The 27,003-nt window shown below is 47.9% G+C and overlaps 1 protein-coding gene and 1 long non-coding RNA gene across 5 annotated transcripts in view; one reads left to right on the top strand and one right to left on the bottom strand.

Moving 5' to 3' along the window:
- The window catches only part of MAPRE3 (microtubule associated protein RP/EB family member 3), a 56,193-nt gene extending 30,409 nt beyond the window's left edge, over positions 1-25,784 (top strand). Inside the window, exons 1-7 of one of the 4 annotated variants that reach the window (XM_004028974.5) lie at positions 13,488-13,623; positions 20,820-20,947; positions 21,941-22,086; positions 22,704-22,905; positions 24,192-24,346; positions 24,489-24,641; positions 24,866-25,784. In XM_004028974.5, the coding sequence (XP_004029023.1) occupies positions 20,827-20,947; positions 21,941-22,086; positions 22,704-22,905; positions 24,192-24,346; positions 24,489-24,641; positions 24,866-24,934 (846 nt within the window). In that variant the 5' untranslated portion in view covers positions 13,488-13,623; positions 20,820-20,826 and the 3' untranslated portion in view covers positions 24,935-25,784. Of the gene's footprint in view, positions 1-13,487; positions 13,624-20,819; positions 20,948-21,940; positions 22,087-22,703; positions 22,906-24,191; positions 24,347-24,488; positions 24,642-24,865 lie in introns of those variants that run through there. The other 3 variants (XM_063696010.1, XM_031008165.3, XM_031008166.3) reach the window with 3 other exon arrangements.
- On the bottom strand, positions 10,892-13,379 carry LOC129531534 (uncharacterized). Its single transcript, XR_008676765.1, has 3 exons — positions 13,139-13,379; positions 12,573-12,730; positions 10,892-11,282 (listed from the first exon to the last, which is right to left on the bottom strand). It is a non-coding gene; the product is annotated as an uncharacterized lncRNA (long non-coding RNA).
- Positions 25,785-27,003: the final 1,219 nt, after the last annotated feature.

Below are 27,003 nucleotides of genomic sequence, written 5' to 3'. Positions count from 1 at the left end.
AGGTTGAGGCGGCAGGATCACTTGAGTCCAGGAGTTAGAGACAGCAGTGAGCCATGATTGCACCACTGAACTCCAGTGTGGGTGAGACAGAGTGAGATCCCATCATTCATACATAGATAGATAGATAGATAGATAGATAGATAGATAGATAGATAGATAACTGATAGATAGGCATATAATTGATAGATAGGTACGTAGATCTAAACATAGAAAGGGTACGGTGAACTATGATTGCACCACTGCACTCCAGCCTAGGAAACAAATCAAGACCCCTTCATTCATTCATTCATTCACTCATAAATAAATAAATGCATATATACACACATACATACATACATGTATACATACATACATAAAACTAAACAGAAAGGGTACAGTAAAAATACAGCATAATCTTATGGAACCACTGTCATACATGCAGTCTGTTGTTGACGTAAACATTGTGATGCAGTGCGTGACTGTGTTTTCCCCCGGCTTGATGGACTGTAAACATCTTTCCATGTGTTTTATCAGTTGGGATTGTGTTTTGAAACAAGTAACAGCAAACCCTGTCAACAGTGGCTTGAACAAATAATGGGGTATTTTGCTCGTGAGGCAGGAGTCTGAAAGTAGGAGGTCTAGGCTAGTGGAACAGCTCAAGGACGTTGCCAAGGACACTCCTGCTGTCTTAGGCGGCTGTGTTGCTTTACGGTCTCAAGGTGGCTCTTAACTCTCAGGGAGGCTGAGAAAGCAGGCATTTTGTTTTACTGGCCTCTCTATTGGAGACGGGTAAGGAAGAAGGGTGTTGGGATGGGAGCTGAGTCACCCAGCCAGCAGTGCCAGCATCATTACATATTCTAGAACATCCCTCTTTTCAGAGTGGCATTGTTTGGATGTGTCACAATTTATTTAACAATTCATTGTTGGACATTTCGGTGGTTTCCAGTTTTTCATTATTATAAACATGCTAATATCTAAAGTTTTACACATATCTATAATTAGTGATTCAGTATAAAATTCCTAGAAGTGGAATTAAGGTCAAAGAGTATATAAAATCTAAAGGCTTTTAATCTTTTTTTTTTTAACCAAACTGCTCTCCAAAATGGCTGTACTAAACTATATTCTCACCAATCATGTTTAAAAGAACCCATTTCCCTGTACCCTCAAAACCAGGTTTTTTGTTCTGTCATTAAGCTGTTATACCATGCCCATGAGTGTGGGTTTAACTTTGTATTAGCCCTGACCAGACTCTGAACTGCCCATCTTGGAACCCAGAGCAGTTGCACCCTTCTGTGTTGCACCTGGGGGTGTGGGTCTGCAGGCTGTCCTATATGTCCAGGCAGGCTGGTAGGGCCCTTGTGCTGATGGGCACTGCAGAGGACCCATGATGTTTCTTGTGAGCATGCACCTTGCTCATCTATTCTTGTTTTGAAAGTCCTTTCTGCCACTGTGAAGTCATCATTTGTCCCACCTGAGTCCTAACTCAAGGCCATCCTGGCTTGTCTTAGATTGAGATGCACCTAGGAACTGGCCTCTTTCAATACAGTGCACCCCACATCCTCACACGTTGCTCTTACTGGCCTACCTCAGGTATAATGGCCTTACAGGTCTGTGTCATCATCTGTAACAGAGAAGGCTGAGAAGATGGTGTCAGTAGATTCTGGGGACATTTTAATCTATTAAGCTGCTTTTGAGACGTACTACAGTTTCCTGAGGAGGTGGCCAAAAGAGTGAGTGATCCCTATGCATCAACACTCTATGAAGTAATTATTAACTGGTGAGCAGTTAGCCACTACATACGGCCCTTCTCATCCAGTGAGGAGTCAGCCATGGGTGAGACAGAAGGAGTCCCTGAACTGCAATCCTCTGGCCAGATTCTCTGTATGCACACAGTGGTGTTTCAATATTCATGAGTGTAGGCAGATAGTCACGAGTAAACAAATGAGCAATGAATCCAAATGAGCAAGACCGGCTGAATGCAGAACACAGGCCAAAGCCCCAGACCACATCACTACCCCTCTAAAATCAGAAAAAAAAAAAATCAGAATTCTGATTCCAGGAGGGAAATGATAAGGACTCTATTTCAATGCTCCCTTCAGGACCTTACCCTGATCTCTTGAGAGGTGACACCCTCAAGAGAGAAGCACCATCTTACGGAATCAGCTGTCTACGAGCTTTTCTCATAGCCATGGCTTTACGCTTCTGTCAGTTACCATCACCACTTGGAAAGGGAAACTACAATTTATGAAGCATCTGTTATCGATCCAGCTAATGCCGGGAAGGTGATACCTGACCAGTCACTACTGTCAAACTTCCAGCTCACGGCTTCTACCCAGATCCCTCACTTTCCCCATGAGAGGGTCCTGCTCAATATGGCATCCACAAAATCAGTCCCTCACACAACTTACTTATTTAACAGTATCACAGTCCCCATCCCCTTCTCCTTACCTAATTTCATTGTTACCGGCCCCATGTCAAAGATTATTTAAAACTCCCTGGCTGTCAAAATTCCATTAACAACCTCTGACCTATAACTGTCACTCACTGAATTGACGCATGTGGGGTTCTGTGCGGATGCTCCACTTGAGTTAGCTTGAACCTTCACAACAGTCCGGCAGCATAGGTATTTTAGAATTATTAGTAATGTTGAGCATGTTTCACATGTTTGTTGGCCATTTACACTTCCCCTTCCATGAGTCATCTGTCGAGAGGCTCTGTGCCCACGAGCCATACACGTAATGATGTCCAAAAAGCGCTTCTATTTTACTGTAAGAAACTCAGGCAAAGAGAGGCCGCCTTTGCCCAGAGGATCTCTCGTGCCTGGGAGGTCGTGAGAGGCAGAGGTGGAGTTGGGTGCTGTGGAGTCCTTTTCACCACCTTTTTCATGCACCATGCTGCCCGTCCACATAGCTCAATGTGCCTGTTTATTTCTTAGGAAATACACCACAGGGCTACTATTTAGGTAGTGCAATTAAAGTTTACTTTCTGAATTCTCTATTTCCCCTATCTTTAGCAGAAAACTTGGGAAAGCCTAAGTCATTTTCCACTTCTTAGCCCCTTCCTCCTGCCCCTCATTTTCTAGGCAAAAATATGATAAGAGAGTAGCTTGGATAATGTCTAGCTTTGTTTTGGTTCTCTGGTGATGTGAATTTTTCCCATTGTTACCAAACTCCGACTTTTTCCACGTCGAAATACATTTCATGATAGCTGGAGTATGGCAACAGTACTCCTGAGTACAGGCATGCACCACCATGCCCAGCTAATTTCTATTTTTGTAAAGATAGGGTCTCACTATGTTGCCTAGGTTAAAACCTTCTGATAAGGATATTTTCTAGTATCTCATGTTTAGAGCAAATTACTAGAATATCAAGGATCTAGTAAAAAAAAAAAAAAAAAGTAAATGCCATGGATATGTCTGGGATCAGTACAGATTTATCCCAGGATACTAGATCTTTAGTAGAAGGTATGAATGGTGAGAATTCCTCAGCAGGATTTCCGGATGTTTGTTAGACATGAGCACACAGATGACTTGTGGGTTCTCAAACTCGACAGCCCGAAACAGTTCACAGAAGAGTAAATATATATGGGTAATAAACATAGAAATATGTTCTCCCTCACTAGTAATCAAAGAAACATTATTTTAAAGATAAAAAAATACTTTTCTTTCAATCAACACACTTTTTAAAATAATAACAATGTTGGTGTTGAAATGAGCACTCATAAACTTCTGGGGAAAAAATGAAAGGTACAGCCTTTATGGAAGCTGTTAGTCCTTAAAAAATATATCATGCCCTTTGACCCAGTAATTCCCTGCCCAAGGAAGTAGTCACAGATTTAGACAAAAATTGAATGTTCAAATATATTAATTCCAGGACTATCAAAAATCAAAATGCCCAGCAACTAAAGCTAATGTAAGAATAGCATGGAATATTATGCCCCATGGAACATGATGCTTCCTAATATCCTTAATTATTCTTTGAAGTGTCCACAGCATAATCTTAAGTGAGCTCGTGGTCTTCACTGCACTCTCAAACCTGCTCTTCCTGCAGTTTTCTCCATCCTTCCAGTGGCTTGGGCAAGAAACTTTGGGGTCATCTTTGACCTCTCTCACATCTCATAGTGCTCTGCAGCAAATCCTCAGTCCCACATTTTGTAAGATCCTCCCTACTTTCCAGGCCTTCTGCAAAGCATGAACTGCAAAGGCTCGAGGAGGAAAGAAAGCAACACTGAACTCCCTTGAGTGGTTAGGGTTTTGGTTCCTAAATTAAGGCACAGTTTTCCTTTTCCTTGAATTAAGTTATCTAACTCTCCTCCTAGGGCAGAATCAATGGGCCAAATGGCCTCATTGAGAACATGACATCCAAAGGGAGAGTGGCAGGAGTCAAAGTATTATTATAATGAATAGAAATAGGTGAGGGAGAAAGTAATGGGATTTCATTGGTGGCAACCCTACTTGCTGAGAAATGTTGTATATTTTCAGTGAGCAACAAATATTGTACAGCATGGAGGACCATCAAATTTAAAAGAGACCTTAAAACCAAGAGTGTGTCGGCCGGGCGCGGTGGCTCACGCCTGTAATCCCAGCACTTTGGGAGGCCGAGGTGGGCGGATCACGAGGTCAGGAGATTGAGATCATCCTTGCTAACACGGTGAAACCCCGTCTCTACTAAAAATACAAAAAATTAGCCGGGCACAGTGGCGGGCGCCTGTAGTCCCAGCTACTCGGGAGGCTGAAGCAGGAGAATGGCGTGAACCCGGGTGGCGTAGCTGGCACTGAGCCAAGATTGCGCCACTGCACTCTAGACTGGGCGACAGAGCGAGACCCCGTCTCAAAAACAAAAACAAAAACAAAAAAAAAACAAGTGTGTGGAAGCCATTAGCTTAGCTGCTGTGGCTATTAGACAAGTAGGCTTTGCCATTGGGTGAAGAGAGACTTAGTAGACTATTGATGTCTGATAATTCCCATTATTGGGGAGGAAATGTAATTTCTTCTCAACCTTCATAAGTCCATAGTTGGGACAGACCCCTGTAACAAAAGACAGATCAGCAAAAGAAAAACAAGCAAAGTTTTTTATTTTGTTTTTCTCTTCAGAGACAGGGTCTCACTCTGTCACTAAGGCTGGGGTGCCGTGGCATGATCACAGCTCATTGAAGCCTTGAACTCCTGGGCTCAAGCAATTCTTCCTCCTCAGCCTCCCAAGTAGCTAGGACTACAGGCATGTGCCACCACGTCCCACTATTTTTTTTTTTTAATTTTTTGTAGAGACGGGGTCATGCTATGTTGCCCAGGCTGGTCTTGAACTCCTGACCTCAAGCAGTCCTCCCGCCCCAGACTCCCAAACCACTGAGATTATAGGCATGAGCCACCATGCCTGGCCAAGCAAGTTTATTAATGTGTGGAGGGCACAGAATGCAGGAGAAACCCCAATGAAAGGCAACTTCAAGGCAGTGACGTCAAACTCTGGCTTATATGCCATCTTCAGAAAAGAACAATACATTTGTGGAGAAATAACAGGACAGAAGAAAGCAATTTTAGGCTTCCAAAAGGGGGAAACTATGGGAAGTTAGATACATGGGAAGAAACCAATGGTGTAAGGTTTGTTTACAGATTCCTCTGGTGCTGTGTCTGGGCTGATAAGAACTATCTCCAGTAAAGAAGAATTTATATCCTGTCTTTAGGCAGAAAAGCAGGAGAATAGAGCTCATCCTCTATTTGCTGCTCTTTAATTACTTTTAGCTCAAAAATAAGTCAAATAGGCATATTCTGGGGTGACATATTCTGGTTTTCCTTTACCTTGAAGTTGAGTCATAACACCAAAGGTTCGTCTATATCTTGCATGTACAAATAGGTAGAAAGGTTTATGCTAATTAGGTGAGCCCAGATTGGCAGGTTGTTGAAGGGCTAATTTAACTCACAAAAGGCCTCTTCGTGTTTAGAATCCCAAGGAAGAAGTTTGGACTTGGTTAAGTTATCCTGTGATGATTTTAGAAAAGTTGTAAACCTGCTATCCTCATTAGCCAGGATTCTTCTTAATTGTGTCTTAGAAGTAATTGGGAAAGTTTTGAATGGCCTGTGGTCTGTCAGAAGTAAAGGATTTACTGCCCTGGGATAAATTATGTTCTGCATAACGAACTTTATTTTGACAATATTGTAGTTTCCCTTAAAAACCTTATGCCCTTTCTGAAAGAAAACAGTAGATAGCTGGAACAGTCTTGGAGCTTATCTTTAGAACACAGCAAAAGGTCATCCACATGTCAAACAACAGTAGAATAACAGATATTTAAGGTCCTTGAGGTTGTCATTCAGGACTCGTGAAAAGTACAGAGGGGGCCCCTGTTAATCTTTGGGGCATCACAGTCGAAGTATACTGTTAATGTTCCCAGGAGAAGGCAAACAAATATTGCCTATTTTGATCTAAAGGAATACTAAAAAAAGTAAAATACATATCTACAACTGTAAAATATGCAGCTTCAGGAAGCGCTGGAGATAAAGAAGTATTTGATTCTACTCAGAGAATGACTATTCTATTTATGACCTCAAGGTCCTGAGCAAATCTCTATCCCCACCTATTGAGTTTTTTGACTGGGAGGGTAGGGATGTTACGAGGACTTGTTTAAAATATGATGAGTCCTTTCTCTATCATGCTTTTGACTATCTCAGTCCTTCTTTAGCTCTGGTTTAGAAGGTATTGTGCAAGTTTGGGTAGAAATTTAGATGGATCTTTCTGAATCTTTATGGATTCAGCCCCAATGATCCTACAGACAATTGGATGTTTGAAACTTTGTCCTCTTTCTGTTCTAAAGTGCCTCTCAAACAATTTTGTTCATCAAAGCTTCCTTGACTAGTGACTATAATTCTAAATTATCCTTGGTGAAATTATGGCATCTAGAAAAATAAGGCCACAAATTTTAGTGATAGCATAAATGCATTTAAGAAGCGAGAGTCTTCTGGGCTGGGCACAGTGGCGCATGCCTGTAATCCCGGCTACTTGGAAGCCTGAGGAGGAGGATCGCTTGAGCCTAGAAGTTCAAGACCAGACTGGGCAACATAGTGAGACTTCATCTCAAAAATAAATAATTAAAAATTAAAGTTATGAAATTTATTTTAAAAAGAAGAAAAAATCTGAATTTGGATTTTTTGGAGGGAAAAAGAAGCAGGAATCTTATGAAGCAGGAGTACAGGTTTAGGATTAAACTGAGACAAAGCCATAATTCTAGGAACAGTCAGTCCAGAGTAACTCAGGTTTAACTCCTCCTGCCCTAAGCAAATGCCTGGGCCTTCCAACTACAAACTCCAAGCAGATTAACAGTTCCTAGAGGACAGAAAGGTTTGGAGAGGAGAACTCTCCCAGAGCCAGACTTCCATGGACAAAGCAAGAGAAGACTGAGGAAAGTTCTCATAGGGTGTATTTGTAATCACCCAAAACTGGAGACAACCCTGACATCCTCAGTGGGTGAATGAGTAGACTGTGGTACATCCATACGTGTGCCATTGTTTGGAATACTACTCAGCAATAAAGAGGAACCATTAATCCGTGCAACAACTTGGATGGAAGTTAAAGGCGCTATGCTGAGAAGAAAAAAAGCCAATCTCAAAAGGTTACTGGATGATTTCATGTATATAACGTTGACAAAATGAAAAAATTATAGAGTAATGGGGAACAGGTCTGTGGTGGCCAGGGGATAGGGTTGGGGGAAGGGCACAGCTATAAAGGGGTAGCATGAGGGAGTTTCTTTGAGATTATAGAACAGGTCTGTATTCTGGTAGGGTGGTGATTCCATGAATCCATCCATGTGATAAAATTTCTTGGAGCATATGCCAAAAAAAAGAGTGCATGTAAAAACTGATGAAATCCAAATAAGGTCTGTAGTTTACTTACAAATGTGCCAATGTGGATTTCCTGGTTTTAATAATTGTTATGTAAGATGTTACTGGGGGAAGCTGGATGAGTAGACATGAAATACATGAGAATTATTTGTTCTGTTTTGCAACTGTGAGTCTAAAATCATTTCAAAGTACAAAAGTTTACAGAAAATTGGAGGGACTCTCTTGGGAATCTCTTCAGCTTTTACTAGAAAAGATAATATAAAATCCTCTGCAGAATTATAAATTGAATGCAGTTTCTAAGCACTGTAATTTCATTTGTTGTAATTTTGATTTGAAAATTATTTTAACTATAGTATTAGCAATATTTTGTATTGTTGACTAAAATACTGTGTACCTGAAAAGAAAATCCTCTGGAGAGTTTCCCTTCTAGATAAAATAACTCCTTAACAATGGCGTACAGAGCTACTGGTGATGTGGCTTTCGTCTGCCTTTTTAGCCGCATCACCTTCTGCCCCAACGTGACTCTGGGATGAGCTACTTGCAGTCCTTTCCTTCCTCCCCATGCATTCCCCTTTCCTCTTAACTCTTACCTGCCTGATGAGTTTCTCCTTCAAGACCCAGTTCAAACCATGTTTCCTTTACAAAGCTTTCCCTGATGCAGGAAGCAGAGTTGCTCCAGCAGCTCCTGTATCTGGAGTTGGAGCGTGATGTGTTGCCCTTTGGTTATTTCGTTCAGTTGTCTAGCTCTCACCTAAGTTCATTAATTTCTCGAGGGCCCAGAGTGGGTTCATTTCTTCCTATAGGTCCTGTGCTGGCACAGGGGCTGGCACACAGCATTGGGTGCTGAAGCACACACTCCACAAATGGTGATGAGTGACTGATTGAATCTGAGGCTCTGCAATGTCCTTAGAAAGCAATTTTGTCTGTTCTTCCTGCCTTAATACAGTAATTTCCCACAAAACCAAACATTAAAAAGGGCTCTGATTAACCACAGTTAAACAAAGTTAATCAATATGTACAACATTATTTTCCAAACATTCAACTTAGTTAAGACTTTATTATATAAACACATTTCTCATCTTGCTTTTCATTTGTGATACAGTGTTGTGAGTAGCTGGAGAAAGATCATGAGTCGCACTCATGGGTCTTCTTGGACAGATAAAATCTAGAACTTGAGGGTAGGATATGGAGTCTGACGGGGGATGGGTGAGATGTTGAGATAAGGAGCACAAGCCTACTTTTAATCTATATTTCTTTTTTTTTGTTTTGAGATGGAGTTTCGCTCTTTGTTGCCCAGGCTGGGGTGCAGTGGTGTGATATTGGCTCACTGCAACCTCCACCTCCCGGGTTCAAGCCATTATCCTATCTCAGCCTCCCAAGAAGCTGAGATTACAGGTGCGTGTCACCACACCCAGCTAATTTTTGTATTTTTAGTAGGGGTGGGGTTTTGCCATGTTGGCCAGGCTGGTCTCGAACTCCTGACCTCAGGTGATCCACCTGTCTCGGCCTCCCAAAGTGCTGGGATTACAGGCATGAGCCACGGCACCCGGGCCCAATCTATATTTCATTTCAAATTTTAACTGAAAGAACCAAAATGCTCTCCACCCTGCAGGCAGTCACTCACTATCTACCTGAAGTGCTGCAGCAGACACACATGGTTGTGATGACAAATGCCTGATGTCCCTCTCCAGCTTCCTCCTGGGCAAGTGATCAAGGACTCCACAATCACCCGCAGGTCTAGCTGCTGTCCCCACACTCCAACAAAATGACTCAGAGTTTCATCATTTCTTATTGCACAATCTAATGACCATATCGCCACCTCTGGTCTGGTAGCTTCATTAAACAGGGCAGATGACCTCCTCTTTGAAAGTGGGCCCTCCCTTGGCTCCTAAGACATCACCTTCTCTCCACCTCCTCTATTTTCATCGCGTCCCTAACATTCCTCCAGGACTGAGTCATTGGTCTTATGCTCTTTTTTAAAAATAAAAGTAATAATAAATATGTTTCCCATGTCCAGAATTTCCCATTTTCTCCTTGCTGCTTTCTGGCATCCTGTCATCTTTAAAGGCCCAATTAGGTGCCACCTTCCTCCAGAAACCCTCTAACTGCTGATCCCCCTCTCATCTTTTTCATGTGCCTGGAACACTTAAAAGCCAAAGGTGCTTTCACTATTTAGCACTTCATATATTCTGCTTTGTGGCGTCCCTTGTTATTTTATAAATTACTCTTACCTCTTCAACCAAAGAAAAGCTCCTTAATAAACACAAGACCCATGCCTTGAAATGATCCCATGTCCTCATGATGCCTCACTGGGTGTTGAGCATTTTGTCAGTGGTCAGTAAGCACTTGCTGGTTGAGATTAAGGCAATGCTAGGCCGGACCTGGTGGCTCATGCCTGTAATCCTAGCACTTTGGGAGGCTGAGGCAGGTGGATCACTTGAGGTCAGGAGTTCAAGACCAGCCTGGCCAATACGGTGAAACCTCATCTCTACTAAAAATACAAACATTAGCTGGGTGTGGTGGCACACACCTGTAATCCCAGCTATTCGGGAGGCTGAGGCAGGAGGATTGCTTGAACCAGGGAGGTATAGGTTGCAGTGAGCTGAGATCATGCCATTGTACTGCAGCCTGGGCAACAAAGCGAGACTCCATCTCAAAAAAAAAAAAAAAAAAAAAAAGAGAAAGAGAGAGGTTAAGGCAATGCTGCAATGTCTTGAAAAAATAAGTATAAAGAAGAAAACTGGGCCAGGCACGGTGGCTCATGCCTGTAATCCCAACACTTTGGGAGGCCGAGGCAGGCAGATCACAAGGTAAAAAGTTTGAGACCAGCCTGGCCAATATGGTGGCCCCATCTCTACTAAGAATACAAAAATTAGCCAAGCATGGTGATGGACGCCTGTAATCCCAGCTACTCGGGAGGCTGAGGCAGGAGAATTGCTTGAACCTGGGAGGTGGAGGTTGCAGTGAGCCGAGATCATGCCACTGCACTCCAGCCTGGGGGACAGAGCAAGACTCCATCTCAAAAAAAGAAGAAGAAGAAAAAGAAGAAGAAGAAGAAATCCTCTGAAATTCCCTTTCCCTCCTCCTAATTCTCAAGGGGTGAAATCTGGGCAAGTCATCCTGCTCTAGAGCTGTGAAAAATCAAATCGTCCTTCCTGCCCCAGTGTGGTGGTGTGGAAAGAGCATGGGATTTGTGTTCATTTGGCCAGGTTCAGCTCTGATCTTGCCAGTGGTTGATCTTGAACTTGGAAAAGTCACTGGAATCCTCATCCTTCATTTCCTCATAAGCAAAATTGAGGTAACAACTCAAAGGCTTTCTGGAGCTGGATGCTGTAATCCACAAGAGTGGCATTTCTGGTGGGAATTTCGGGCACTATGGTAGGGCAGGAGAGAAGTTATCTGCAGGCCTTCTGGAAGCTCTCCAGTGCATGTCCCCACTGGGGTGGGGGCTGACTGTCTCCACGTGGGGTTAGTCCTGCAGAACAGGCAGGTAGAGTAGAGTCTGAGGGCATGAGGAAAGGCAGTCTACTGGAGAGGGCACAGAGAGTTCAACAAACACTGAAACTTAAGTTTGTCCTGGACATCTTCAGCATCGACTTTCTGGTGGAAAGCTTAAAGTATAAATGACTGTGCCCTCTCAAAAGGGCACAGAAGTAAAACTGGGAGGATTTTGGGAGGGGACTGGATGTGGGGTGAAAAGTATGGTGAGAGCAGAGAAGAGGGGCCTGAGCCTGGAGTCAGGGGAAAGTAGGCTAAACAATTCACAGGATGCAGACATTTCAGAGAAGGGTGACACATCACTTGGCCCTGAACAACAACTATAAGCCAGACAGTCCAAAGAGACATAGTTCCAAAGGAACATAAAGTGACATGGCTTGTATGTGTCCCCAGAGACATGGATGTGCTTTTGGAACTTGAAGGATAATTAAGAAAACATCAGACCCACCAGGGCTGCTGCAAACATGACAGTTGCCTTCCCAACATGTCATGGCAGCTGCTGCAGCTCCCTTCCCTCTATCCTGAGGCTAGCCACAGATGGGCCAGCAGCCCACCTCCAGAGCAGACCAAGCAGAGAGGTGCTCCCAGGAGTTACCAGGTTCCACTCTCGGAACCATCTTAAAATCCTGTTCTGGGAAATCCAGCAGCACCATGTTATATGCATTAGAGGGAGACTGTTTAAATCCCTTGCCAAGGTTCCCAAGGCTTCGTGCTGCATCTGTTTGCATGTAGCCAGGGAGTGCAGCTAGCATTCTCCTCTCCTTGCTTCTCCATGTAGCCAGTGGCACCTCCTCAGGGTCAAAAAACAAGAAACGAAAGCAGAAAACCACACTTTCTGAGTCCACCTGCTATCTGAACCCCCCCAAACCGTAGTTTAACCTCTCCCATTCATTCATTCATTCATTCATTCATTCAATAAATATACAGGTACTGAGAAGCTATTGTGCACTGAGCCCTGAGCCAGTACTAATTGAGGGAAGAAATGGGCAACATAGCTCCAAAAGCACAGCTCTGTGTTTCTGCCTGAGGCAGCAGAGAGTGGATACCCAAGGCTGTCCCTACTCTCTCCCTGCTCAGGACCCTGATCAGAGGGTCTGTGGGAATTGGGTCAGGGTGCAGGAAAGAAGATGTTGAGTCAGATATGTCTATGTCAGTGATCTTGCCTATCAGTAAAGGTTGCTCAGCCCCCAAAGCAGTGTGATGGTGAACTTTTGGCTCCTGCCAGCGGTACTCATTATCCTCCCAACAGCCCCATGCTCAATCATACCATCATTCTGATGCTTCATGAGAACTGAGGCTTGGATACCTTCGCCTACTTGCTTGTGTCTCACAGGCAGCGAATGGCAAAGCCTGCAGCCAAGTCACACTGTCTGCCTTCTGCTGGGAGCCTTGGATTGATGGGTGACTCCATGGACATTTGTTGACCTAAAAAGTAGGTGTTTGAGGAACTGAAAGATCTCCAGCAAAGAACCTTTAGAAAGAAAATATTGCCTATCTGCCCACCTAGATGAACCCTACTAAAATGGATTGATTTTAGCGATGAGAAATTCTGTTTACTATACTACAGGGTTTCCGTTAACCCTCGAAGTTATGGTCAGATAGGGTGACCTAGCCAGAACCTCCCCCAAGGACTCCTTCCCTGGCTAGCAGCTACAGGGATGTGGCACCATTATCCCAACCAGCCTGGGGAGAGCCTTGGTAAGAGTTCAGATCATTATTCAGCAGGACATGTCCAGGATCCCAGTGGCTGGAACTTCAGCAGGGCTCAGGGTCTTAGAGTTGTGACCTAAAAGTGTTGTGAGAACAAAATCCTGGAGGAGTTTCAGTCCCTACCTGAACCCACAGCCGTCCAGATCCCTGTCTTGGATCTGTGGGAGGGGGCGCATGCTGGGCTCCAGGCCAACCCTGCAAATACTCCACTTGCCCCGTCTCTGCATTGATTAATCCAGCTTTGAGAGGCTGAGCCTCTCAATGAATCAGGTCCTTGCTCAGCCATAAGAAGAAGGTGATTGGCTGGGTCTGCCAGGGCTTTGTGACCCGCTGGCTTGCTCCCCAGCCCCTCAGAACCCCTCAGCCCCACCTGCACATACTGCCTCCATGCAAGCCCAGAATAACTTGGATGTGTGACTCACAGGGGTAGGGGTAGCAATTTTGCAGATTTTCCAAACAGGTGACTTCAGCTCCCTGGGCCTGGGCAGGAAGGGGTAGCCCAGTGACAATGGGCATAGCCCCACTTCAGGAACGGGAAACGTGTTGGCTGGCTCTGTGGAGTTCTCTCTCTTCTGATCCCACAGCATCTGTTCCAGTTGTCTTGGCTGGTAGGATGGCGTCTACAAAGCAGGCTATATGGGAAATCTGGAGCTGGGGAGGGATTGTGGTCAGAGCCCAGCTTTGGGAAGCCCATGTGGCTGTCTCAAGGCAAAGCGGCAGAGAAAAGTTCCGTAGTCTGTCTCCCTTCTGGACTGGCATTTCCATGGTCTCAGAGACCAGAGGCTGGCTGTGTGTCAGGCACCTACTCCTCGAACAAATGCCCTTAGATTCTCACTGTCTGTCCCCGCGATGCTGACAGCACTTGCCAAATACATACTGAATGTCAGGCTCTGTGCTCAGCACTGTGTACACATGGCTCACTTAATCCTCATAACTGTTCTGTGAGATGGGAGCTGTCACTGTCCTCACTTTATAGATGAGGAAACTGAGACCTAAAGTCAAGTCAGACAGCTAGGACATGGTACAACTAGGATTTGAACCCACGTGATGTGCCTGGAGATCCAGTGTTCTTAAGCACTACCTTTCTGGAGCTTGCTGGAGGCATGCTGGCCACCTCCTTCAGGACTGGTAGACCTGGTGTGTCTTTCATAGCCACGCTGGGCAGAGGGTGGAGGCCTGGAAACTGCAGGGGGTTCTTCCAGGGACCAGCCAGAACAGGGCTAAACTTGGGGTAAAAAGAGCTCTAGAGAATTAGAGAAGACTGAGGGCCCCTAAATTACCCTTAAGACATATTTGTGGAAGACAGATTTAAAAACAAAAAGCCAAAATTAGATTTAGGCTGGTGATAAGGTCATTAAATAATAGAATGTGAAATTTCAGTTGTGCAGACTTATTGGCCATCTTTATGATTTAAGAATATAAGTGCCTAGATCTAAGTGCAGTCCTAATCACCTGGGAAGGAAGCAGATGGTCTCTAGAAACCCTTCTGACCATGGGTTAGTGGGATTTGGTCTTGATGACCATTTTTAAGGCCTCAGTCTGCAAAATGACCAGCAGCTTCCCCTCCCGCAATGAGAGCTGTAATTGCCTTTCCCAGTTGCCTGTGAATGCACCATGAACCTTACAGTCCTAGTATAGGAAATGACTCAGCAAAATCACCAGATTAAACCTCCTCAACTTTTCTTTCCCTTGACTCCATTCCTGATAGCAGGAGTCAAGGCCCTTCAGAGCAGGCTTTCCCCAAAGCCACGTTGTCGGTCTGATCCTCGAATGGGGATCCGCCTGGATGATGACATGCCACAATCCAGTCAGGGTCTGTTTCTCCTGACAGTCACATGTGCCAAAGATCATGGTAGAAACATGTGGATGGGGTTGGAAGACACTGCTACTACATCTCTTGGGACAGAGCCTGCCCCCTCCGAGTGGCTACCTACCATTCTCTCCGGGGAGGTGAAGGAGCTCTTGGGAACAAGTGTGTTATTATTAAGAGTTCATCAGGTTATGTCTTTTTTTTTTTTTTTTTTTTTAAGATGGAGTGTCGCTCTTTTGCCCAGGCTGGAGTGCAGTGGCGCTATCTTGGCTCACTGCAAGCTCCGCCTCCCGGGTTCACGCCATTCTCCTGCCTCAGCCTCCCGAGTAGCTGGGACTACAAGTGCCCACCACTGTGCCCGGCTAATTTTTTGTATTTTTAGTAGAGACGGGGTTTCACCGTGTTAGCCAAGATGGTCTGGATCTCCTAACCTCATGATCTGCCCACCTCGGCCTCCCAAAGTGCTGGGATTACAGGCGTGAGCCACCGCGCCCGGCAGGTTATGTCTTTGCTGTAATTGGAGGCAGCTGGTCCACTTAGACCCTGATGCTTGGGCAAATACTTTATACACCTCTGCCCCCAGCAGCTGGTCTGGTGTGAGTCCAGGCCCAAGTCAACCCCCAATGCAAAAGCCAATCAGAAGTTGGACCTCTTTGGTGAGTTCAAACTGTGGTTTTGGGGGATACGGAGGCTGGCTTAGTTCAGTCCAGGATCTTAGAACAGCCCCAATGCTCCAGGCCCCTCAGCCAGCCCAGCTTTTAGAGGCTCCCAATTTGAGCTCTAAACTGAGCTCTGGAAAGGGGGGTTGGGGGATGGGGGATACATTTAAAGGAGTTTTTGCTCAGGACCTGGGTGCCACCTGCTGGCCATGTTTAGTTCTATTTACAGAGCCAAAGCTACGAGAGGAAAATTAAAAGGGCCTCCTGCCCTCCCCAATGTGATGTTTGCTCAAAGGAAACAAGGAGGCTGTTACTTCATGCTGCCCTAGCAGGTGCAGCAGAGAATTCCTGCAGAGACCCCTGGGTGCCCTGGATGAGTCCTCCTGAGCCAAATGGACCCCCACTAGGGCAGAGTGTAGCACCAGTTGTGAGGACCTGAGCGAGTCCTGAGTAGGGACTGAAGCTCTGTTCCTGCTACTAGCTACCTGCTTCCCCAGAAGCCCCATAGTGGGTAACAGCATGATTCGTTGCTGGGTCCTGAAAGGAGCCATTTTTTCCAGCTTCCTTCACACAGGCACTGCTGCCACTCACGGGACCCTAGAGTCAGACCAAAGGTATGGAAAATGCCCTCCCTTCATCAGGCATTGACAAAACTGGGTCAATGCTGAGAAGACCTGGGCATTTTTCAAGCAGCTATGTGGCTCTTAGTGACTCTTGGGAGCCCTAAAAGCAAGGCCTTTAGTTGTGTTCTAAACTCCAGGGAAACTGGAGATTTTCCCTGTGTGCCAAGTACTGGCTAGTATTTTCCCCCCAGATAAGTGGCAGAACATCCCAATGTTCCAGCCTTTGCCATTGCAACAAAAGCCAGTAAATCACAGCTAAGTATGCATATCAAATGAAGGCTATGGTTCTCATACAGGGCTGTGCACCAGAATCATCTGGGCTATTCTTTAAAATTGTGTGTGTGTGTGTGTAAAATATGTGCATATAACATATAATGTATATATAATATATCATACACACACACACTTGGGCTGCACTCTAGCCTCTTGAAGTCTCTGCAGGAGAAGCCAGTGGACTCTCCTAGTAAAGAATTTCTGCAATGCATGGAAGAGGCCTGAACCATTAGCAGGTCCAATCCTGTGGAACCAGGAAAGCTGCCCCCAGGCTGGAAGACCCTTGAGGCTCAAATGATTTCAATCAAAAACTGGAGGATATATTTGGACTAAGACCATTGCCTTTCCTTTTCTTTAGTAGTCACCCCTTGAAATTCATACACTTTAAGCAGAACAAAATCCCTAAAGTGGCTCGGAAACTCCCAGGGCCAACCTAAGACTACTCGTTGCCCCCAGAACCACCCCAGACCAGTTCAGCCCCTCTGAGGCCTGTCAGCCACAGCTGGCCCAGAATCACTCTGCCCCAGGGGCCTCATAGGGAAATGAGTCTCTGAGCCTGTGGAACACTCCTGCAGAGTCATTCTGGACAGTTCCCGGAATAGCTGGTGCCCTCTGCACCAGCTCCTGGCCGTCCTCTGCACCCTCCCTGGGGACCTGGCAGAGTCTGACCACTGTGGCCCTGGGGTCATTCACATCCATGTCTCTACCTCTGCATGCCCTCTCCTTCCCGATTCTTGTGGCACTTGCTGTTTCTAGCACACTTTGGGGCATTTGGTTATACTGTTCTCATGTGTGCATTACTCTCCCCAATAAGATTATGAACTCCTTGAGGACAGGGGCAAATCTTTTCAATTTCTTGCAGTCCACAACTAAATAATACTCATCAAAATCAGATGCCCTTTCCTTGACCCTACCCACTCTGCCCCTTCGGCAAGCTTAGCATCCATCCACCCATCCACTCCTCCTCCTGTTACTTTAGGTGCATCCTGGGAACTCAGAAACACTCCCCTGACTCCAGTCTGCAATTCCACTCCACCAATATGGTTAGGCAGTTATTATCCACCAAGAACTGGTGTAGAACCCGAAAGTGAATGGAATAGAGCCTGACCATTGAAGAGCTTACAGTCAGGTGGAAGGGGCAGGCACACACATTTTTATTTTTTTATTTTTTTTATTTTTTATTTTGGAGATGGAGTCTGGCTCTGTCACCCAGGCTGGAGTATAGTGGCATGATCTTGGCTCACTGCAACACTCCACCTCTGGGTTCAAGCAATTCTCCTGCCTCAGCCTCCCTAGTAGCTAGGATTACACGCCTGGCTAATTTTAGTAGAGACAGGGTTTTGCCATGTTGGCCAGGCTGGTCTTGAACTCCTGGCTTAGGTGATCGGCCCCCCCCTCAGCCTCCCAAAGTGCTGGCATTACAGGCATGAGCCACCGCACCCGCTCTCACACACATGATTTCAAAAGACCATGTGGGATGCCATGAAGAGCCGTGCCCAGGGTGCTGTAGGATCATGGGCACATGTCTCCCACAGAGGGGGTCAGAAAAAGTCCCCTGGAGCTAAAGCAGAGTGCTGAGGCTGAGTGCTGGGGGAGGGGGGATGGCAGGGGGACCCAGGCCAGAAGGTGATGAGACATGATTCAGAAAGAGGAGAGGACACGAGGCATCACTCAATGGTTCAACGTTACTGAATGTCTTGCCTGTGACAGTCCTGGATACCCCACTCTTGGCTTCAAGGCACTTCCGACATGGGGTGCAGGCATTTAAACAAGTCCAATGGTGAGCGCAAGGGCCAAGATGCAGGGCAGTGGGCGCAGAGACGTTGTGGAGGAGGAAACTCAAGTGCAGTCAACATTACCCTTGGAAAGCTCTGAAATTGCCAGGTCTTGAGTCTTTAGGAGCTCCCAAGACAATAATTCATTTCTGTTTCTCTTGGCTTTTTGGCCCCGCCTGGCCTCCCTTTGCCTGGGCAATGAAGGACAAGGTTTATTTTTCAAAGGAGGAAGAACTAGGAATAAAGAAGAGGGTTTTCTCTCATGATTTTTCTTCAAAGCATTCATTTAAGTTAAACATGCTCTGTCCTATGTACTTGGGGTCAGGGGTGGGAACGTAAGTGGCACACAGCTCTGCAGATGCCTTGCTGAGCCTCCCTGTCTAAAGCAGTACTACTCAAACAGGACTGTGCCTGTAGATCCTCCGGGCATCTTGGTCAAAGGCAGTTTCTCATTTAGTTAGGTCTGGGGGAGGACAAGAGAATTGGAATTTCTAACCAGCTGATCCCCATATAGTCCCAATGCGCAGGTCTGGGGCCACAATTGAGAACCATGGAACAGAGAATGAATGAACTTTGGGGTGGGGACAGCATTCCAGACAGAGGGTGAGTAGGAAGCTGCCTATAGCTCCTAATTGGGGAATCAAAGTAGGAGATAAGGCTGAAGAGGTGGGGTCCCCTTATGAGTTTGATAAGTGGTCAGGAGGAGTCACATGATAACAGCAGACGCCTGCGACAGGCAGGGAAATATTCTTTCTGTAAGAATATAAGGTGTATAAGATGTATCTTATTTCACAGAGACACTTTACATATTAAACCTGAAGAAATATTCTTCACTCACTCCAGAAACACATGTCCTCACAATTCTCGGAAAACAGTCCTTTTGACCTATCTTGTTTCTCCATTTCTGATAAAGATGTGGTTACAAGAAATATGTCCTTTTCTTAACAGCGCAAGTCAGTTAGCAGCAGCAGCTGACCCTTGGCCTCTGTGGGGTGGGAAGGAGGCTCACTGCTGGCTCCACTCCAACTGCTGGTTTCAGTGCGGGAGCATAGGGTCAGAGTGGCCAAAAGAAGCCAGAAATCCCAAGTTGTTAAACATCTGAACTTTAAAATATTGGGCACTAATTCAAAACTGTTTCCAACACTATGAGTGCTGAACAGTTTAAGTCTGCAAGGCAAATTCGGCCAAGGAGTGTCTCTTTTATGACTGCTGGCTGAAAGGACTTGAAGTGGGGGAGGGCGGTGGCCAGACCTGCTTTTAGGTAGATTCTGACTACAGCAATGTCAAGGATGGATTAGGAGGAGGGAGAGACTGGAGGCTGGAAGGCCTTTTAGGAGGCTCCTGCTAGCCTGGGCTAGAGAGAAAGTACAGTCAGCCCTTCACATCCATGGGTTCCACATCTGTGGATTCAATCAAATACCGATCAAAAATATTCAGGAAAAAAAAAGGATTGTTGCATTGCCTACAGACTTTTTTTTCGTGTCATGATTTCCTAAACAATACAGTATAACAACTATTTACATCGAAGTGACATGGTAGTAGGTATTATAAGTAATCTAGAGATGATTTAAATCATACAGGAGGATGTGTGTAGGTTAACTGTAAATACTACATCATTTTATATAAGGGACTTGACTGTGCATTGACTTTGGTATGGGGAGATGTTCTGGAACAAATTCCGTCATGAATACCAAGGGACAACGGTATGCATAAATCCTGAGGGTAAGCAGAACAGGGCGAATTGAGGAAGTCGGGTTCCAGGACTTGAGGAATGACTTGATAGGTGCATGAGGGAGAGTAAGCTGTCTGGGATGACCCCGCAGGTTTCCAAGGTGGTGATTAATTGCTGGTGATGACATTCACTGGGATAATGAATACAGGAGCCAGAAGCATATTCTAAGGAAAGGTTGTGGACAAGCAGAATTTAGATGCCTCTGCATCAGCCACAGGAATGTGGAGTCTGAAGTCGGAGCAGAGGCAAAGGTTAGCTGGCTTTCTAAAACACAAATCTGGTCAGGTTACTGTCGCTTAAAACCCTCTAATGGCTTCCTGTCATCCAAATAGAAAGTCCAGATTCCTCCTTCTGGTAAACAAGGGCCTGGCAACCTGTCCCTGCCAACCTCATTGTGCCACACCCCAACAGAAAAATCTGCTCCCCGGGCCTGCTCCACGACTCAGAGTGCCCGGAATAAGCTCTGCCTTTGTTCTTGCTAGTCCCTGTGGCTGAAATGCCTTCCACCCATCCCTTTTTATGTCTGGAAAATTCCTATTCTTTTCAGGCTCCAACATCTCTGCTCTGAAGCCTTCATTGACCCTGCCCAGCAGATGCGCTCACACCCTTCTTTGTGCTGTCCCTGAACATTTATGTGCCTGTTTCACTGCCCCATCACTCCCTACTGAGGGGATCTGCCTGTCTGTAAATGCCTCAAGGCAGAGGCCATTTCTTAATTAACTTGGAATTACTGGCTCCTGGTGCACGTCTAGCATATAGTAGATGCTCATGAAATGTCTAAGGAATAAAGACCCTCCCTCTGGGGGTAAACTGCGAGGCCAATCTGGAGGGAATGTTTCTTACTTCCCAGTATCATACAGCCCCTCTCTCTTGACAGCTAAGGAGCTACATGAGGCCCCAGTGCTGACCTCACCTTTCTTCTTGCTTTCCAGCTGGGGTATGGCCGTCAATGTGTACTCCACATCTGTGACCAGTGAAAATCTGAGTCGCCATGATATGCTTGCATGGGTCAACGACTCCCTGCACCTCAACTATACCAAGATAGAACAGCTTTGTTCAGGTAGGAGGCTGGGAATATGGGAAGTGGCCCTGCTGGAAGGAAAGGAAAGAAAGGTCGGAAGGCAGAGCAGCCACAACAGGGAATATACAGTCATGCATGGCTGAATGACTGATGTGGCCAGAGAAATGCATCCTTAGGCGATGTTGTTGTTGTGTGAACATCACAGAGTGTATTTACACAAACCTGGATGGTGTAGCCTACTACACACCTCGGCTATATGGTATAGCCTACTACTCCTAGGCTAAAAACATGGACAGCATGTTTCTGTACTAAATACTGCAGACAGTTTTAACACATGGTAAGTATTTGCACATCTAAACATACCTAAACATAGAAAAGGTGATAATAAAATAAAAACATGGTATTATAACCCTATAGGACCACCATCATATATGTGGTTCATCGTTGACCAAACCATCATTATGCAGCCCATAGCTGTAGCTTGTGATTAGATTAAGGAGGAGAGCTGGAGGCCCTGAACTAGTCAGACTGTCTGGAGCTGAAGTCAAGAAATGGAAGCAGGGAAAGAGAAGAGCAGGAGAGGCACCGTGAAGGACTGCAGGGAAAGGAGGAGCAGGGAGCTGAGAGCCAGGATGGCAGCAGAGCCACAGGTCTGACCACACCTCTCTGGGTCCAGCTCTCAGCTCTTCTGGTGGTGCAACCTTGGGCAAGTCACTATACTGCCCTAGGCCTCAGTTTTCCCATCCATAAGATGGAGATAGTATCACCAACTAACTAGAGTTCCTGTTGGGATTGCCCTACCTACATGCGGTGTTTGGTGTGGTGCTGGTACATAATACGCATCAATAAATAGTCATTGCTCTTATTCGTGGAAAGCTGGGGGGATTCTGGCCATGTCTATCCTGAAAGTAGGACTGGCCCCAGGCCCAGAACAAGGAGAGAGAAGAGGAGACGGGGTTTGGGGGAAGTGAGAGAGAGCAGCTCACAGAAGGAGAGCAGCAAGACCCCTCAGCCAGCCATCCTTCTCCACAGGGGCAGCCTACTGCCAGTTCATGGACATGCTCTTCCCCGGCTGTGTGCACTTGAGGAAAGTGAAGTTCCAGGCCAAACTAGAGCATGAATACATCCACAACTTCAAGGTGCTGCAAGCAGCTTTCAAGAAGATGGGTGTTGACAAAGTAGGTGCCTGCGCTCCGGGGGGCCCTGAGGAGCAGTGTGACCCTGGGGAAGAAGAGGACCCACCAGCCCAGGCAACTGGGGCTGCTGGGGTCATTCCGGTGCTCGTGCCTCCCTCCACCTCCCGACTCTCCAGAGGGAATTTTCCCCCTGCTCAAGGCACAATGGAAATCTCACAACACTTGCCATGCCATCATGACAACATTCCTTTCCCTTCCTCCTCTCTGGACCCTGCCCACCCCAACACTGAGCTCTGTGCACCGCTCCTGTGAAGTTCCACCTCTCTCTGTCTCTGTAGGGCCCAAGAAAGTGTCTCTGCTCACTCTACTGCCTCGGTGGCTGCAGACCCCCAGCCCACACGCAGGCAGTAGAGCCAAGGGACGCCTCCCCACACAGTTCTTCCACATGGTGCCTGTAGAGAAGGGATGCCTCTGGATCTGACACTAGGGCCTACCAGCCTACCTGTCTGCTCTGGTGCCATGGGAGGGGGGCAAGTGGAGAAGGTGGAGGACGCTGCAGCCCAGGGGCTGGCTTTCCTGAGAGCAGTGGCCCTCAGCAGAGGAAGGCGGCCCTACAGCAGCAGGTGGCTAAAGTACTCTGCTTATGTGGTCTATTTCAGATCATTCCTGTAGAGAAATTAGTGAAAGGAAAATTCCAAGATAATTTTGAGTTTATTCAGTGGTTTAAGAAATTCTTTGACGCAAACTATGATGGAAAGGATTACAACCCTCTGCTGGCGCGGCAGGGCCAGGACGTAGCGCCACCTCCTAACCCAGGTGATCAGATCTTCAACAAATCCAAGAAACTCATTGGCACAGCAGGTAACGTGCCCGAGCTGGGGGAGGGAGCGTGGGGGGCCGGGCCGGCAGGCCTCTATAGCCAGGAGTGCCCCCTGGGCCACGGCCCGGCCCTGCCAGCCTGGAGGAGACTTGTTATCACGGAGTTCGGATGACGCCGCCTGCTGGCCAGTTAGACCGGGGGAGTGAAAGTAGTGGGTGAGAGAGCTCCACAAATTGGTCTAAGAGGAGAGCCACGAGCACCAGCCATGGTGGCAACTGGGGTAGGAGGCCCAAGGCACTTTGTTTCATAGCACGAGCTAACTTGTTTGCCTCAAGATGATGGGGCAGCAAGGTGGCTTGGTTTCTCCATCCAGGTGCATCCAGACCAAGAGCCTGGTGCCAGCACCACAGCCCCTTCTTGCCCCCTGCCCCCTGGATGGCCAGGGGCAGGAGTTGCCAAGCTGAATCACACCTTTCCCCACTCCAAAGGCCCAATAGTCCTAAGTCCTCAAAAGATGAGTCTCTAGAAACGAGGCTTTGTCTGGGTCCTGGAGGGGAAGGGAGAGAAGCAATAGGGCCTTTGGGAAGCAGCAGCGTTGGGAGGGGAAGGGAGAGGAGCAGCCCCAGCCCGCGTCGGACCCCGTCATAGCAGAGCCACCTCCTCTGTCTGCACTGCTGTTCTGCCTGGGCCTGCCCCACTCTCCCGCCTGCTTGCTTTGCACTAGAAGCAGCCCGCTCTGTCTAGGGAGGTGCAGTCGCTAGTGAGCAAGTCGCCACGGCATGCTGGCTGCGCTGGGGAGGAGCTGGGGTCCCTGATTTGGCCACCACTGTGCAGATACCTGGTCCAGCCCAGCAGAGGGCAAAAGAGCCCATCCTGACACAGGGCCCCTGGAGGGGCAGCCACCCAGGGACGATGGCTTTGGGCTGGGGCTTCTGTTAGGAAAGACCGTGTGCCAGCTGCCTTTCCTCTAGCTATCAGTACGAGAGGGTCCCGCACCCTTCCAACTCTACTTCCCCAAATTTGCTGTCCTAATTTCTCTCCTCTATCCCTCAGGCCAGCTCTCTCCCTGCCCCAACACCTCACACCTTGTTTAGTTCCCTAGAGTTTCTGCTCTCCCGGGCTCGCCAAAGGGCTGCCCAGCTGCTGGAGTGTCCATGTGGCCAAGACTCGGGGCCTAGCTGTAGATGCCCTTCCTGGGGTGGGGGCAGGGGGGTGAGAGTGCCTGCCTGTCGCATGGGCCTGCCCCCGCAGTCCTCACACCAGGCTGTCTCCTGCCACGTGCGCTGTGGGCTCACGTGGACTTACCTGACTCTTTTCCTCTGGGCAGTTCCACAGAGGACGTCCCCCACAGGCCCAAAAAACATGCAGACCTCTGGCCGGCTGAGCAATGTGGCCCCCCCCTGCATTCTCCGGAAGAATCCTCCATCAGCCCGAAATGGCGGCCATGAGACTGATGCCCAAATTCTTGAACTCAACCAACAGGTGAGTGGGATGGGTAAGGGTAGCTGAGATAGCCCTGTCACCAAAGCCAGGCCCTTGGGGTGTCTGCAGGGACAAGAGGAGGGCAGGCAGGGGAGCCTGAGGTGGGGACCTCTGGCTTGAACATCACTTTGTCCCCAAGCAGCTGGTGGACTTGAAGCTGACAGTGGATGGGCTGGAGAAGGAACGTGACTTCTACTTCAGCAAACTTCGTGACATCGAGCTCATCTGCCAGGAGCATGAAAGTGAAAACAGCCCTGTTATCTCAGGCATCATTGGCATCCTCTATGCCACAGAGGTGAGCACTCCCAGGCCCATTGGGCCCTCCCCAGTCTGGCCTGGCCCTAAGACCAGAAGCGCGATAGGGCCAGAAGGGACCGTGGAGAACATTTACTGATGAGAGAGAGGTGAAGTCACTAGCCCAGGGTCACCCATTAGCAGGGCTCCTGGGCTCCTGACCCCTTGCTCTTCAGCTACTTACAGAACCTGAGAAGCCACTTTCCTCTCTCTCCCACCCTCCAGGAAGGATTCGCACCCCCTGAGGACGATGAGATTGAAGAGCATCAACAAGAAGACCAGGACGAGTACTGAGGGCGGCCACAGCCCTGGCTGACTGCACGGCTTCCCCGTGCCTCCCTCCCTGCTCCACTCCCACATTATAGTCCTTTCCTAACACGGTCGGCTGGGTGCTTTGTGTCAGTGCCGCAGCACTGGGGAGCCAGGCGAGCGGGGCTTGGGGGCATGGGGCCGGAAAGCAGGCAGAAGCCCGTCCTGGGTGGCGCTGGCCCAGTTGGCGGGACCCCTGTCCACACCCACCCTATTTATTTCCGTTGTCTCTCTGCTGTGTCGCCCAACACTTCCCAGGGTGCTGCTGCCACCCGCCCCAGCCAGCCACCTGCTCCTGACAGCCAGCAGCTGTGTATTTGACAAAGTCATTGGTATATTTTTACTTACTGGATTCTCCTTGCACTTTACCTGTTCTTTTCCAGAGCTGACAGCACGGGCTCCGGGGCAGTGTGCCTGGCTTGGCTTCCCTTCCCCATGGCTGGGGGCTGGGGTAGGACTCACCCATTCTAATTTATTTTGTCTTTTGACTTCTCAGTAGCTAAGGGGAAGGCTGATGTCAGGAGAGGGAGAGGGGGCTGAGGAGGTAGTGCTGTAGGCCCAGGGGGTCAGGGAGAGGGAGGGGGGCATGTGAGGGATGGAAATGACCTCCTGGCACCAGGCTCACCCACCCAAGGCCCCCTGCCCCAGCACTGAATCCCAGCGCTGCCCTGAGGCCCCCAGCCACTCCCTCCAGCAGCCTGGTTCACGACACAAACTCTGCCTGGACCCCATTGTCTGTCTGCTTCCCACCTGCCCTCTCCACCCCCTGACCCTCGGGCACCAGCCTGCATATGTGTTCACTTTTATTTAAATAAACTTGTGTGGTAAAAGTCCATGCCATGTGTCCCTCAACTGAGCCACAGTCCAGGTCCAGTGCTTTCCACCTCCCATGGACCGCTCTCTCCGGAGGTGATAGCTGCAGCACAGCCTCACTGTCACCCTCCCACAGGCCTGGAAACCACCACCAGCTCTGGGCTCAGAGCCCAGCTCCAGCCTAGCCCCAATGCCCAACACTGGTGGTAGGGCTCTGAGGGCAGGTAGGGGCCCCAACCCCCCATCACTGAGGAGGAGCTAGGTCTGGGCCCGTGGCCATGACAAGGGACAGCCAGTGAAGCGGCTGTGGGGCACCGTGGTGGCCTGGCCAAGAGGTGCTTTGTTTCAGTCTCCTTTGGGTCAGGGGGACTGCATGTCATCCCCCACCTGTTGTCAAAGCTCATACACCTCATCATAGTGATTCAGCTGGGGACAAGGGCTCTCGTGACAGAGAGAGCTGGGATGGCCACAAAGAGCAAGCAGTTCTGAGTGCTGAAGCCCAGGACAGCAACGTCCAAGGGGTTCCTTCTGTAGAGCAGGCTCCAGTGGGAACAGGGAGTCAAGAACCCTTCCACATCACCTGCACAGCCCCAGTCCTGGCATGTGCCTAACAAAAGGCCATACTAACCGATGTCCCAGAAGCCCAGCAGAGGCCAAGAGTGCAGAAATGAATGTGAGAGCCTTGGGGTCATCTAGACCAGCCCCCGGTTTACTGATGAGGGGTCAGAGGCCCACGTGCATGACTCACTCACCATGGCTGAAACCTGGACTAGAACTCACACTTCTTGACTTGAGGTTCAGGGCTCATCCCCAAAGACCACTGAGGTTCCCCCAGCTGCAGGACAGCGCTGGTTTCCTCACCACCCTGAGTATGGTCAACATGCAGATGGGGCCGTGTCTCTTCTGTGGCCCCAGCGCATGGCCCCTTTTGAGACCACCACCATTTCTCTCATGACACCAGGTTCAAGCCTTAAATAAGCAATTCATATCTGTTTATTCCTCAATCACCTCCACCACCCCTTTTGACTCCCACCCCCACATACATAGACACTTCTGCCTTATTCTATCTCTGTTCTCCTCCAGCAAGTTCCTTGCCTGCTTTTACTTATCGTGATGATTTTAATTCCCTTGCCTAATTTTTAAAGGCTTTTCCCCATGATTACAGGTAGATACCATGAAAGGATAGGCCAAGCCGAGACCTCACCCTGAAGGTAAAGTGGGCGTGGGAGGCAGAACAGTGC

This window comes from Gorilla gorilla, chromosome 12 (assembly GCF_029281585.2).
Source record: "Gorilla gorilla gorilla isolate KB3781 chromosome 12, NHGRI_mGorGor1-v2.1_pri, whole genome shotgun sequence".
In the NCBI taxonomy this organism is placed as follows: Eukaryota; Metazoa; Chordata; class Mammalia; order Primates; family Hominidae; genus Gorilla; species Gorilla gorilla.
Note: the sequence above shows the minus strand (reverse complement) of the source record. Positions and strands in the feature narration are given on the sequence as shown.